At 52.2% G+C, this 12,499-nt stretch overlaps 1 protein-coding gene across 3 annotated transcripts; it reads right to left on the reverse strand.

The window, feature by feature from the left end:
* Positions 1 to 623: 623 nt before the first annotated feature.
* IRF8 (interferon regulatory factor 8) lies at positions 624 to 9,397 on the reverse strand. Of its 3 annotated transcripts, XM_054170115.1 has the most exons (9): positions 9,222 to 9,397; positions 7,695 to 7,869; positions 6,462 to 6,645; positions 4,910 to 4,998; positions 4,382 to 4,493; positions 3,481 to 3,528; positions 2,584 to 2,970; positions 2,158 to 2,273; positions 624 to 1,297 (listed from the first exon to the last, which is right to left on the reverse strand). In XM_054170115.1, exons 2-9 carry the CDS (start codon positions 7,866 to 7,868, stop codon positions 1,124 to 1,126), a joined length of 1,284 nt encoding a protein of 427 aa, XP_054026090.1. In that variant the 5' UTR covers position 7,869; positions 9,222 to 9,397; the 3' UTR covers positions 624 to 1,123. The 3 variants fall into 3 exon arrangements, with proteins under 3 accessions (XP_054026090.1, XP_009902775.2, XP_054026091.1); XM_009904473.2 differs by lacking the exon at positions 9,222 to 9,397 and having other exon boundaries at positions 7,695 to 8,263; XM_054170116.1 differs by lacking the exons at positions 3,481 to 3,528; positions 9,222 to 9,397 and having other exon boundaries at positions 7,695 to 8,264.
* Between the last annotated feature and the right edge of the window lie 3,102 nt (positions 9,398 to 12,499).

The following is a 12,499-nucleotide window of genomic DNA, read 5'->3' on the forward strand; positions in this document are numbered from 1 at the left end:
GTCAGAGATCCCCAGGCTCTGCCCACCAGAGGTATGACCCCACACACACACTCACTGCAACCAAAAACCACGTGGCAAGAGAAATACAAAATATAGCACTTTTAATCAGGAGAAGATTAAAATTAAAACACAAAAATGCCCAAAAGAGAATTAATAAACCTTCAGACATAATAAATAGGCAGCTTAGTGAGAGACACAGATGTGCAGTTGTGGGTTGTGTCAGCTGCGAGGCACCAGCCCCATGTCCAAGTAGCTCCGGATTCACACATGGATGCTGCTGCCTTGGTCATGCTTGGGAGACACCAAGATGTGCACTTGGGAAGGTGAAGCCAACCTATTGACACTATGCTTTAAAAATTATAGATCTTCTAGGCTGATAGAACCTTCTATTTCTGATTGGGGGGTGGGGGGGGAAATTAAGATCCTACAGTTCTTGTTATTCACCATTTCCCCTCTGTGATTCTCTGCATTGGTTTCCAGTCTTATTTGGGTAGCACAGATAAACATAGAAACCTCACAGGCAAAATAAAGAGGAATCTGAGGAGGTTCTCCTCAGAAGGCCCCACCTTCTGGCATCAGGACTCTCTAGGGGGGCAGAGGGGGGGGAAGTTGATTTCTTTTTAAAAAGAATTCCCTACATTTGAGCATTTTAAGGCTTTTCCAGGAGCTACCTCCTAGCAAGTCGCTGTTCTCAGCAAGGTCTGAGCTGCAGACTGCAAGGGCAGGTCCTCAGGACTTGTTTGGTTTGGGTTCTGCTTGACCAGACTTCAGCAAGGGCAATGCAAAGCCAAGCCAGCCCTGATCTTCCCTCTCTCTTTCCCCTTCCATCAGCTGTAGACAACAATACTGGGACTACCCTCCTGCCACGAGCTGTATACAACAGCAGCAGGACTACCCCGCTTGATACAAGAGTCATTCCTATCAGTGAAGCGCCCACAGGCCAGATGCTGAGCATCCAACCTATTTCCTCACAGCAATTTCTACTGCTGTGTTGATACAGACTCTGGCCTGGAAACAGCAAAGAACCAAACCCAACTTTCCAAAAGAAGGAATTTAGGCACTAATGGGACCAAACTGGGTCTAGGTCCACTCAAACCACCACATTAGGGCTGGAGGAGGAGGCTCAGACGGCAATTTGTTGGTTTTCTCTGAAGAGTGGCCGCTGTGTGGTGCAGATGTCCTGGAAGATTCTGTACACCTGCTCATGCTGTGTCTCATCAGCTATGGGGACCATGGGGTTGCTGCTGCAGGTCTTCCCAGCCTCTTCCACCACCTGCCTGACATACAGCTGCTCCACCTACACAAAAAGAAGTCACTCAGCATCCGTATGAAGAGGAACCTTTCCAGGCACCTCCCACTGCCGTCATTCACCCCCACTGCTGTCATTCACCCCCAGTAGCCCAGACAGCAGGGCATGGGATGGGAGAGACACAAGGCAGTTGTGTCCAACAGACCCAAGTGGCCTGGTTCAGTCAGGCCAGCATGTCCAAATTCACAAGCAACCTTGGCACAACCACCTCAAGGAGAAAACAAGCAGTCATGAGAGCTTCCCTCCCAGCAGAGCTACAGGAATGGGACGACAGGCTGGGGGATGTCCCAAAACAACCAGAGTGATCCTTTGGTGCAGATAACCAAGGTTAGAAGAGGTGACCAGGTCAGAAAGTTGTGCAGGGAGACATGGGACCAGTCTTCCCAACATGTAAAAAACAGCACCAGGACCTCACAGATTTGTTAGGTCTCTGCTTGCTCAATCACAGCTGAAACATCCTCCCTGTGCCGTCCATGCTACGTCCCTGCTGCCACAGCCTTGCTGGCTCCAGGCAATCCCACAGTGGGTGCAGGCTCCACAAACACCCTAATGCATTGGCCCAAAGCTTTGAGATCCCAGAACTGCTTCAGCTTCTCCAGGGAGAAGTTTCTGGCCAGAGCCAGAGAGACTGTCCTGCTCATCCCATCCTCTTCTCCACCCTCCTGAGGGTTTCCCAGCCCCACTGCTGTCACTCATCCCACATCTGCCACCCCACCAATTCAAGCACCTGTAGCTCAGGGGGATGAAGCTAGAGCCCTACTTATGGAGGGGGACAAAAAGAGGACTAAGTGGTCCAGACAAAGCAGGGGAAATCTTGCAGCAGAGCTCCAAAGGGCAGCCCTCCATACCTGGACTAGGATGAGCTTGCACCGCAGCGGCACAGTGTCTGGGAACTCCTCTCCAAAGCACAGCATGACTCTGCTGTCCGGGAAGCGGCCCTGGTTGTTGTAGAACTGCTGCAGCTCTGCAAGGAGAGGAGAACAGTTTGGAAGCTGCCTCCTGCAAGCTCTCAGCCTTTGCCACACAGCTTTGGGACCACGGAAGGAAAACCATGGGCTCAAGCCAGTTTTGTTGTGCCTCTAACCAGGAGGAAAGTGCCAAGTGACACAAGCCACCAGGCTATGCCTTCCTAGATCCGGTAGCATCAGCTACTCATCCAGAGCACTCCATCAACAATGGACAGTGATGATTCCAAAGTGCTTCAATGCCAAGGCCTCTACCCTTTCAACCCCTCCCTCCAAGTAAAAGAAAAGAAAGAACATGCTCCTACAAACCTCTGAAGAACAAGTTGGTGTCAAATATCTTCACCACCTCATCCCGGTCCAATTTGTTGGGCTTGTCCTTGTAGGCCATGGTGTTCCCACTCCAGAAGACCCTGCCCTGGCACAGCCTCTTGATGAAGATGCCCTGCTTGTTGCTGTGCAGCAGGACACCCCTCTCCAGATGCCCGAAGAGCTTCTTGGTGACCTGCTTCTGGCGGTCGTTCTGGATGGTGTCGGCCGAGGGGAACCGCACGTGCTCCAGGGCGTCCGGCGCGTAGAGCTTCTCGCCGTGGCTGGAGGGCTGGCTGAGGGAGAGCCGGCAGCCCTCGGGGTACGAGGTGGTGACGTGCCCCACCAGCCTCCCACCGTAGAAGAAGCTGAGCACCATCTGGGAGTAGCCTAAGGAGGGGATGGACACACGTGTGACCCATAAGGAGAAGACGAACCCTGTCTGCTCCTGACGGCAGTGCCCAAACTCCGTGACAGCAGCAAGACTTCCAAAGAGCAAGTCTCACTTGATGGTGAGAACGCCTACATGCTAGGTGACATCTCCTTCAGCACTCAACCTGCTAGAAGCAAGCAAGATCAGCATCTCCTGATGCTGAACCCCTTCCTCCTGCCTTTGCTCCTTATGTTCTTTGCTGTGGGCAGATCTCCCTGCACCCAAAGGCATGGCTGATCCCAGCATCCCAGGGCAGCCCACCATGCCAGGGCCATGGCCACCAGGCAGGATGCATCCCTGCTCAGCAGGCAAATTGTGGATCCTCAGGATGGTGCAGCACCTCCCAAACCCAGGAGGAAAGCTTCACTCAAGGCAAGGAACAGAGTCAGAGCTGCCTTCTGCCACCACACACACAAGGCCAAGCCCCAGAGGACCTTTAGATGGCCACAGCAGGGAAGCTGCCTTACCTGATTGCTGCTGCTCATAGCTGGGGTATCCATTCACCAGGGGCAGTGCTGTGGGCAGAGAGAAAGCAGAGCTGAGCCTACATGCCCGGCTCCCAAATCCCAATGCTCTCCACCAGCCCCCAGTTCTCTCCTAGGCACACCAGGCTTCACAGTTCCTACACAAAGATCCCAGAAAATATTCCCAGGTGGATTTAACCCTGTGCAATACACACTTTAGGAGGCCTGGTACCAACCACATCATTCATAGAGTCACAGTCATTTCAGTTGGAAAAGACTTTTACAAGTCCAACCACTACCTAACTCTACCAAGTCTGGTGCTAAACCATGTCCCTCAGCACATCTCTGCATCTTTTAAACACCACCAGGAATGGAGATTCAACCACCTCCCAGGGAAACCTGTTCGTGTCTGAGAACCCTTTCAGTGAAGAAGTTTCTTCTAAGGTCCAACCTAAACCTTTCCTGGTGCAATTTGAGGCCATTTCTTCCTGTCCTATCACTTGTTACTAGGGAGAAGACACCAACCCCAACCTGGCTCCAGCCACTTTTCAGGGAGTTGTAGAGAGCCAGAAAGTCTCCCCTCAGCCTCCTTTTCTCAAGGCTGAGCACCCCCAGCTCCCTCAGCTGCTCCTCACAAGACCTGTTCCCCAAACCCTTCACCAGCTTCTCTGCACACATTCCAGCATCTCAGTATCTTTCTTGTAGTGAGGACCCCAAAACTGAACCCAGTACTGAAGGTGTGACCTCACCAACACCTAGTATGAGGGGAGAAATCAGTGTTGCAAGCATTTTGAATAAGGAAGTCCAAATATAAGCAGGGTCCATCATCCACAGCTGTACAGAAAGTTTTTTTCCTGTCCCAAATAAAAGCCTTGGTCCCATCAAAACACCACACACTACATACCAGGGCTGGGCTCCTGCACCCACCAGTCAGGTATTGGGGGGTTTCTGCAGGTCTCCTGGGGTGGTGAGGGGCTCCTCTTGATGATCCCCAGGTACTCATCTACACAGGGAGGCTGTGCAAGAACAGACACAGAGATCAGAGCAAATTTGACACCTTGGGCAGTCACTGCCTTGTGCAGAGGCCCTTTCAGTGCTTGGATGCAATCTAAATGGTAATGCCAACAGCATGCCAATGAGGTTTTGGGGTTAGAAAGAGCAAGATTGGCAATAACACCCTAGAGAGCTACCAAGCAGCAGCAGCCCAAGATGATGCCACCAAGAAAGGGAACAGAGCAGCAGAATAACTTCCATTCCTCAAAGGTCTCACCCACCCAGATGCACATCAAGAGAGTAAGACATTCCTCACCACCACATCCCAACAGTGGATCACAGGAAACAGCTGCAAACCCCAACTGATCTCCAAAGCTTTAGAGGTGGAACTTTAGGAAGGCAGCTCAACACCATCACTCCATCTACACTCAGGACTTACCTCTTTAATGAGGTTATCAATTGCAGAGGAACTGCAGTCCATCTCTGTGACATCGTTCAGGCTGCTTCCATTGGCAATGCCAGCTTTGCCTGGAAGGAGAGGCCAGGATGCAGTGAGGACACACACACATATCCCAGCCAGGACTTGCCTCAATGCTGAGTTTTCAAAACCCTTCACCCCATGGGCTCCCCAGTTGAAGACAGTCAAACTGCTGGAGAGAGTCCAGTGACAACTGTGAAGATGCTGAGGGGCCTGGAGCATCTCTGTGAGGAGGAAAGGCTGAGAGCCCTGGGGCTGTTTAGCCTGGAGAACAGCAGCCTGAGAGGGGATCTGCTCAATGCTCAGCAGAGCTAAAAGGTGGGGGGCAAAAGGATGGGGCCAGACACTGGGCACCACTGAGCAGAGACAGGACAAGGGGCAAACAGGCACAAATTGCAACCCAGGAAGTTCCACCTGAACACTAAGTGAAACTTCTTTGCTGTGAAGGGGCTGGAGCCCTGGAGCAGGCTGCCCAGAGAGGTTGAGAAGCCTTCTTCTCTGGAGACATTTCAAATCTGCCTGGACATGGTGATCTTGGGCAAGCTGCTGTGGGTGACCCTACTTTAGCAGTGGTTGCATTAGATGATGCCCTGAAGTCACTTCCAACACATTTGTTGATTCTGTGAAAGTTATGAAACTGAGAACCACAGCACCTCAGGAGGTCTCACAGCCTCTTCCAGCTCCACCCAGAGCTGCTTTTCACAACCCACTGCTCCAGTGCATGGCAACCAGCAGCAAGGCAAATCACAACTCCAGCCACTAGCAGACAGAGATAGAGCAGAGGGGAAGGGTTTTGTTTTTCTGAGCACCCCAGAGACTGGGGTTGCTGCTGCTGCTTCTCCTTTTTTCACCAGCCACACTGAGGCTCAGCAGTGCTTGCTGGTGGGAACCTGCAGTACCATTTTAATAGCAGCAGCAAGCCCCTGGGTGAATCTAGCTGGAGGAGACTGAGATGCTAAAGGCAGATTTCTTGACAGCAAGGTTTGCTTTCTTCTGCAAGCTTTCTGACTTAAAAAAAAAGGAAAAGGCACACAAACCTAACCACAAGCAGTGATATACTTAGCATGACTGGGCATCACAGCAGCAACTGCTCTCTGCAAACTTACTGTTGCCTCAATCACTGCTGGCAAAAGAGGAGGGAATTTATTGCAGCTCCCTGCCCCAGAAAGGTATTGGAAGGACACAAGTTGGGATTTAGATAGCCCCCAAGTAGAACTGATTCTGGATTCACCCTTACAACATCCTTATAGAAGCTTACACCATGCTGTAGTTCTCCCTCATCTGCTAAGCAGCTGTTTAAAGGGGTAGAAAACAGCCTGTACTTCCTTCTCCCCTCCCTGCCACCACAGTGACACAGGGGACATGGTTTGCAAAGCAGGACAAGCAACTTGTCACAGCACAAGAGCAGAGCCTGGCCAGGAAGCTCTGCTCAGATGTAGGTCAGCAGCACAGGGCTGTGGTTACTCACAGACAGGCCTGCACCAGTGGTCAGTCCCCTAACTAGGACACTCACATTTCTGTTCTTCCTCTGGCACAATCCTGTAGACCTTGTAGGGCTCAGAGATGTCCAGCTGGGACCTTTCTGTCACCTCCTGAAAGTCAGGGCTCTTGTTCAAAGCGCAGCGCAGTCGCGTCTTCCACGTAGCCGGCTCTGCTTTGTCACCTTCTTTGAACTTGCCTTTGAAAACAGCCCAGGCCTAAATCAAAGCAGCACAAAGATACAATCATCCTCCACGTGAGCTCTGCAAAGGCCCTCAACCCCAGGGCTGAAGGAGCTGGGGCTGCAAAGAGCACATGGCACCTTGTTCTCAACTCTCTGCATCGTGCACCCCCTCAGCCATTCATTTGGCTCCTACAGACATGTTCATGGCCACCACACATGGGGACAGGTGCCAAAACCACCACCTGCCCCAGCAATGCACCCAGGAAGGCTGCAGAACCCAGGCAGAAGTCAAGGATATAAGGTGTGGTTTCACCTCTGTACCAACAGAGCAAGAGATGCTGGGGATGAGTCACTCCTGAAGCAGTGGGGTTCCTAACACCTGGTAACACCTCAATTAGAAGCCCAGACAAACCTCATTTTCCATCTCCTGACTAATAAATGAAAGCTGGATTCTTCTTGAGATCAGAATGACATTTGTGCTTCAGAGGGAGAATGTTTTAGCACTAAAGGGGGCTGCAAAACATGCATTATTCTTTAAATACCGGTATTTCTTGTATAGGTATTTATGTGACTGCAGATGGCTGAATTCAATCTCATCTTCATAACCCACTGCCTTCAAACCAGCTGTCATTGCCCCCAAAAATGACTTCATTCACACAGAGAAGGGAATTCCTGGGCAAGAGCCAAACCCTTTGCAGGATGGAATTCTCCCCAGAACTGGAATTCCCCCTTAGTGAAATCCAAAAATTCCTTCCCTCCTGCAAAGTCTTTTTGGCACATCCAGCCTTTTCTCAAGAGCAGCCTCATAAACAACACAGAGCAGGGCAAGAGGAGCACATCCAGCTCCTCCTCACGTCAGACCAGGATTCAAACGTGATGAATTGCACCAACATCTGGCAAGAAGGAACAAACATCCTCAAAACAGACCAATTGTTGGGTGAAGCACCTCCTGCAGAGGGGAAAGATGCAAAGCCCACAGAGAATGTGGGCATCTCCCACAAGTGAGATGGTCAGCAAGGGATAAACAGCACCAGAGAGCCCAGAAGCCATCAGGAAAAAAAGGCTTTAACAACCTGGCCTTACCTTGAAGATAGAAGCATCCACCTCCTGGTTGTAGTCCTGCTTGCCAGCATGCTTCCAGGGGATGCGGAACATGCTCTTCTCCTCGTTCTCCCAGATGAGCCCAGGGTAGAGCTCGCTGTCGATCTGCTCGATCAGCCACTGCCGGAGCCGCCGCCCGCCGCTGCGGTCACACATCCTGCACGGAGCAAGACATCCAAGCCCTGCTAGCTCCTCCAGCACACTCCCACCACTGCCAAAATGACACTGAGGTAGGTCATGCCAGGGCAGACACCCATCAGTGTCTGCAAGAGATGGGAGCCAAGTGCTGTCCCCGGCTGGTCTTGGCACCAGGGTCTGCCCCAGGGGAGCCAGGACCCCTCTCACTGGGAGCGATCTATTTGTGATGCAGGTGCTGGTTCCAGGCAGCACCCAGAGTCACCACAGGGATGGAGACCACACAATCTACCCTCTCAAACAGAGGGCCATTGTGTGGAATGAACAGGGTGAAGTCAAGCCATTCTTGGGTCATTTTTAGCCAAAATCACTTGGCAAACTTCATGAAGGATCCAGGAGAAAGCTTCTCCCACCCAGATGGAAGCAAAATGCCAGGCTCAACTTTCCTGGTGTTCCTTGTCACCTCCATGGCAAGATCCCTAAGGTACTTCAGGAGTTGGAGGCCTGGCAAAAGTGACTGGCAGCCCCAGGACTAGCCCTCCAGATCTTTTGGGCCCATAGCTCTCCTCTAAATTTCATGGAGCTGCCTCATTCCTTTTTAATTTTCTGCCCCATGGGAAGGTTTCGGGGAGAAGATGAGGATGATCCCAGCACAACCTGAGAGACCTGGCAGTCCCTGTTTTGCCATGGACTCCCATCAGCTCAGTGCCATCAAGTTCTGCCCCCTTTCCATTGACTTACTGCTGCACAGTTAGAGCACATGGACCTTCCCACCCATCTGCAGCACAGTCTCCATTTTTAGGGATTGTGATAACCTACACCACGAGTCAAAATACTACCAAGAGCACAGCTCTAGACCCCACCTGCCCATCTAGAGCTGGATGCCCCCAAAGCATGTACCACAGCTCATCCTCAGAGGGACAGGGGCACACAGCCTCTCTGCCAGTTCCCACACTGAACACCTTGCACCTAAGTTCACAGAATCATGAAATGGTTTAATTTGGAAGGGACCTTAAGGATCATCTAGTTCCAACCCCATGCCATGGGCAGGGACATCACCAACAAGACCAGCTTGCTCAAAGTCCCACCCAACCTGATCTTGAACGCTTCCAGGGAGAAGACATCCAAAACTTCTCTGGGCAAGTTAAGCCCTGATGAAGAGCCTCAGAAACACATGCTGAAATGGGGCTCTGCTCTAAACAAGCCTATTCTCCAAGAAGCTTGTTCCCATCACTGGCAGAGGCCAGAGCTCTGTTTCCCTTCCACAGAAAGCTGGGCACGCCACCAGCAAAACAGAGTCACAGAATCATGGAATTGTTTCAGTTGGAGAAGACCTCTAAAATCATTGATTCCAATCATCATGAGCCAGCATACCCAGAACATGGCCAAGAAGTTCCTCCCCAGGCAGCAAGCCCTGCATCAACCTCATGCTGGGAGGGACAAGCAGCCAGAAAAGTTTGCCGGTAGAGTCAGCACCACGTCACAGCCCATTACCAACTCCAGCTTCCAGCCACCACCATCAAGCTCTCCCAACCCACCCACCGACCAGAAGCAACGCTGACAGCACCTCCCACGACCCCAGGCAGCGGGTAGCATGTTAGATCCATGCTACATCCCCAGCACCCCTTGATCCTTCACCCCAGGATCTTGCACCCACCTGCCAAGATCGCCTCCGCTCTGCGCCGAGGTCCGGGACGGCCCCCCCTGGATCTGCCTTTTAAAGCGGCCAGAGGGGCGGGCCCGGCAGCGCCCGCGGGCCCCGCAGCGCCCACGCCCCCGCGACGCCCCGCCAATAGCTCTCTGCGGATCCTGCACGCCCCGCCCACCGGGGACACGTCGCTGTCTCCGGCTGGCGAATGAGAAGGCGGCGAGCGGGGTGCGCGGGGCCGGGGCCGCTTTCTGTGAAGGGCGTGCGTTTCCCAGAAATCAGCTGACCGGGAGGGGGCGAGGCCTGCGGGGAGGGGGCGGGGCCAGGGCAGGGAGTGGGCGGAGAAGGGGAGTGGCCGGGTGGAAACTGCCCAGCCCGCCCCCCCCCGGGCCCACCGTAGTCGTGGTTCGGTTCCGGTGATGCGCTGCGTTGTCTCTGTCGGCCGCCCTCCGTGGGTCATGTTCCGGGTTGAGCTCAGCCTCGCCGAGATCGGTCCCTCCGCAGTCCCGGGCCAGTCTGCCCAGTCCCGGACTTACCCACTCACAGTACCCCTAGATCCCAAACAGTCTCCTTAGTCCCTGACTGGTGCTGCCTAATCCTACACCAATCTTCCTAGGCCGAGAACAATCCATCCCCAGTCCTAAAGCAGCCTCCCTCATCCCGTATTGATTCTTTCCCAGTGCCAAATTAGTCTGTCCCCAGTCCCAGTTCAGTCCATCCCTAGACTCCCATCAGTCTCCCATATCCCAGACAGATCCATCCCCAGCCAGCCTCTCCCGTCCCAGGTTGGTCTCCCCGTTCTCAGTCCCTCTTCAGTTCTCAGCCTCCAGTCCTACACTGGTCCCTCCCCAGTCCCAGATCAGTCTCTCCAGTTCCAGACCAGTCCATCCCAGGACAGTTCCTAGTACTCTCTTGGATCTACCCTAGATCCTGGATCAGTCCCTCCTTCATTGCCCTTGGCCATTCCCGGTGTCCCCCAGCTGAGATCAGTGCCCCGGCCATGGCCAGCAGCCCCAGCCCAGCCAGCCCCAGCTGTGGCCACTGCTCGTAGCAGAGGGCACAAGCCCATCTGCAGCCTGCCTTGGGGATGGGAGGTTTCTGGGCTTACCCGACTGCACACACATCTCTTGGAAGAAAACCATGACGACTCCCTTGTGGGTGATGTGGAGAAACAGGAAATGTATGGAGCTGCACAGATGGTGGAATAAACCTCTCAAGCTAAGGTGCACAACCTCGGCTGTCACATCCCATAAACATCGGCTGGAACAGACCTTGTTTTGAAACACTCTGCTGATCCCAATCAGATCTCCCTCATGAGATTCCAGGAAGAGCCAAAACCATCAGATGTGGTTAGAAGGGTTATTTCTGGCTTTTAAGGAGAAACGAGTGAAGCTTTGCAGGATGGGGTCTTGCATCATCATCCCTCTGTGACACTGCTCCTACCTTTCTGCACCACCCCAGTAAAAAAACCGGTTCTTCAGTAAAAGTTATGGAAATCTGAGCTATTTTTAAGAGGCTTCGTGTAATGGAGCTCCCCTCTGGAGCCCAGTGAGCTGGAGATTACTAGAGATCCTACTTCTATCACCTCCAGCTGCATTTTGGCTCCTCATGGACATGCTGGAAAGACAAATTCCCAGTTCCCTGGGGGACCAGATCCCAGTGGGTGGAGGATAAAATAATAACTCCCTCAAAAGGGGAGTTTCAGCCTCTCATGGTGCCAAATCACACAGAATCACAGAGTGTTAGGGGTTGGGAGGGATCTCAAAAGATCATCTAGTCAAACTTACCTGCTAGAGTAGAACCACCTAGAGCAGGTCACACAGGAACACATCCCAGTGGGTTTTGAATGTCTCCAGTGAAGGAGACTCCACAACTTCTCTGGATAGCCTGTGCCAGTGCTCTGTCACCAAACACAGAGAGAAGCTCCACAGCCCTGCCAGGGACTGGCAAGGAAAAAAGTGAAACACAGCCTGGGGCAGGCAGCAGGGATGGGAATTTCTTGCAAACCAGTTCCCTGGGCAAGAGCAACACCCTGGGAAGCTCACTCACTCTTGAACAGATTTTCCCTTGTGCTGCAGGCACTGGACTGTCGAGAGAGCTGATGTGGTGTGGGCAAGCTGAGCAGTGAAGCATGTGGAGCTCTACTGATGAAGAAAGAAGGTGAAATCATACCAGTTTTCACCTACTTCAAGCATTGTCTTCACATAACCCAAAGTCCTAAAGCTGCCACAGGTCCCACTGGTGTACAACAGAGCAGAAAAATGAATGAATTCACCTGGGACATGCCTCGAATTTGGGAGGGATTTGGCTCAGGAAGTGTTATTTGGGCAATGGTTGTTGTGATGCCAGGCATGGGTGATGCTGCAGATTATGAAGAACATTCCTTGTGATTCTCCACATCCAGTGTGTTGGGGGGGGGGGTGTGTTTGATTTTGTTTGCTTGTTTGTTTGTTTGTTTGTTTGTTTTTCCAGGGATAAGAGTTGTTTTGGCTCCTTGGGGAATATTTGAGTCCTGGGGTGAGCGTTTTGAGGGATGGGAAGGGACATAGCCACCTGTGCTGGTGCAGGGGATGGGATGGCAGCACTCCACGGAGGTTATCACACCTACTGCACCTCTAATCTCTGCTTATCACAGATCTCCAATGACTTCCTATTAACACCAGAAACCAACTTTCTTCTCTTTTTTTTTTTTCCCTCCTGTACACAAGTTCCATTGTTCTGCTTCCTAAAATGATAATGGAGGTATTAAATCCCAGTATTGACCCTGTTTGCTTCACTTCCCTCCAGCCCAGTCCACCAACAGTATTTACAGCCTTTGATCCCTTTATTTGCTCAGGGCAAAGGGTGCTGCAGGCACCAACTGTGCAGAAACAGCCAAGACATGGAGAAAACTCCACTGTTATTTTTTTCCCCAAGGAATCCTATACATTCTGGCTAAGCTTTGAGTCTCTAAAACTTTTCTGGTGTTTCTCATCCACAACATAGGAAACAGGACCTGGAGGCA

This window comes from Dryobates pubescens, chromosome 19 (assembly GCF_014839835.1).
Source record: "Dryobates pubescens isolate bDryPub1 chromosome 19, bDryPub1.pri, whole genome shotgun sequence".
Lineage (NCBI taxonomy): Eukaryota > Metazoa > Chordata > Aves > Piciformes > Picidae > Dryobates > Dryobates pubescens.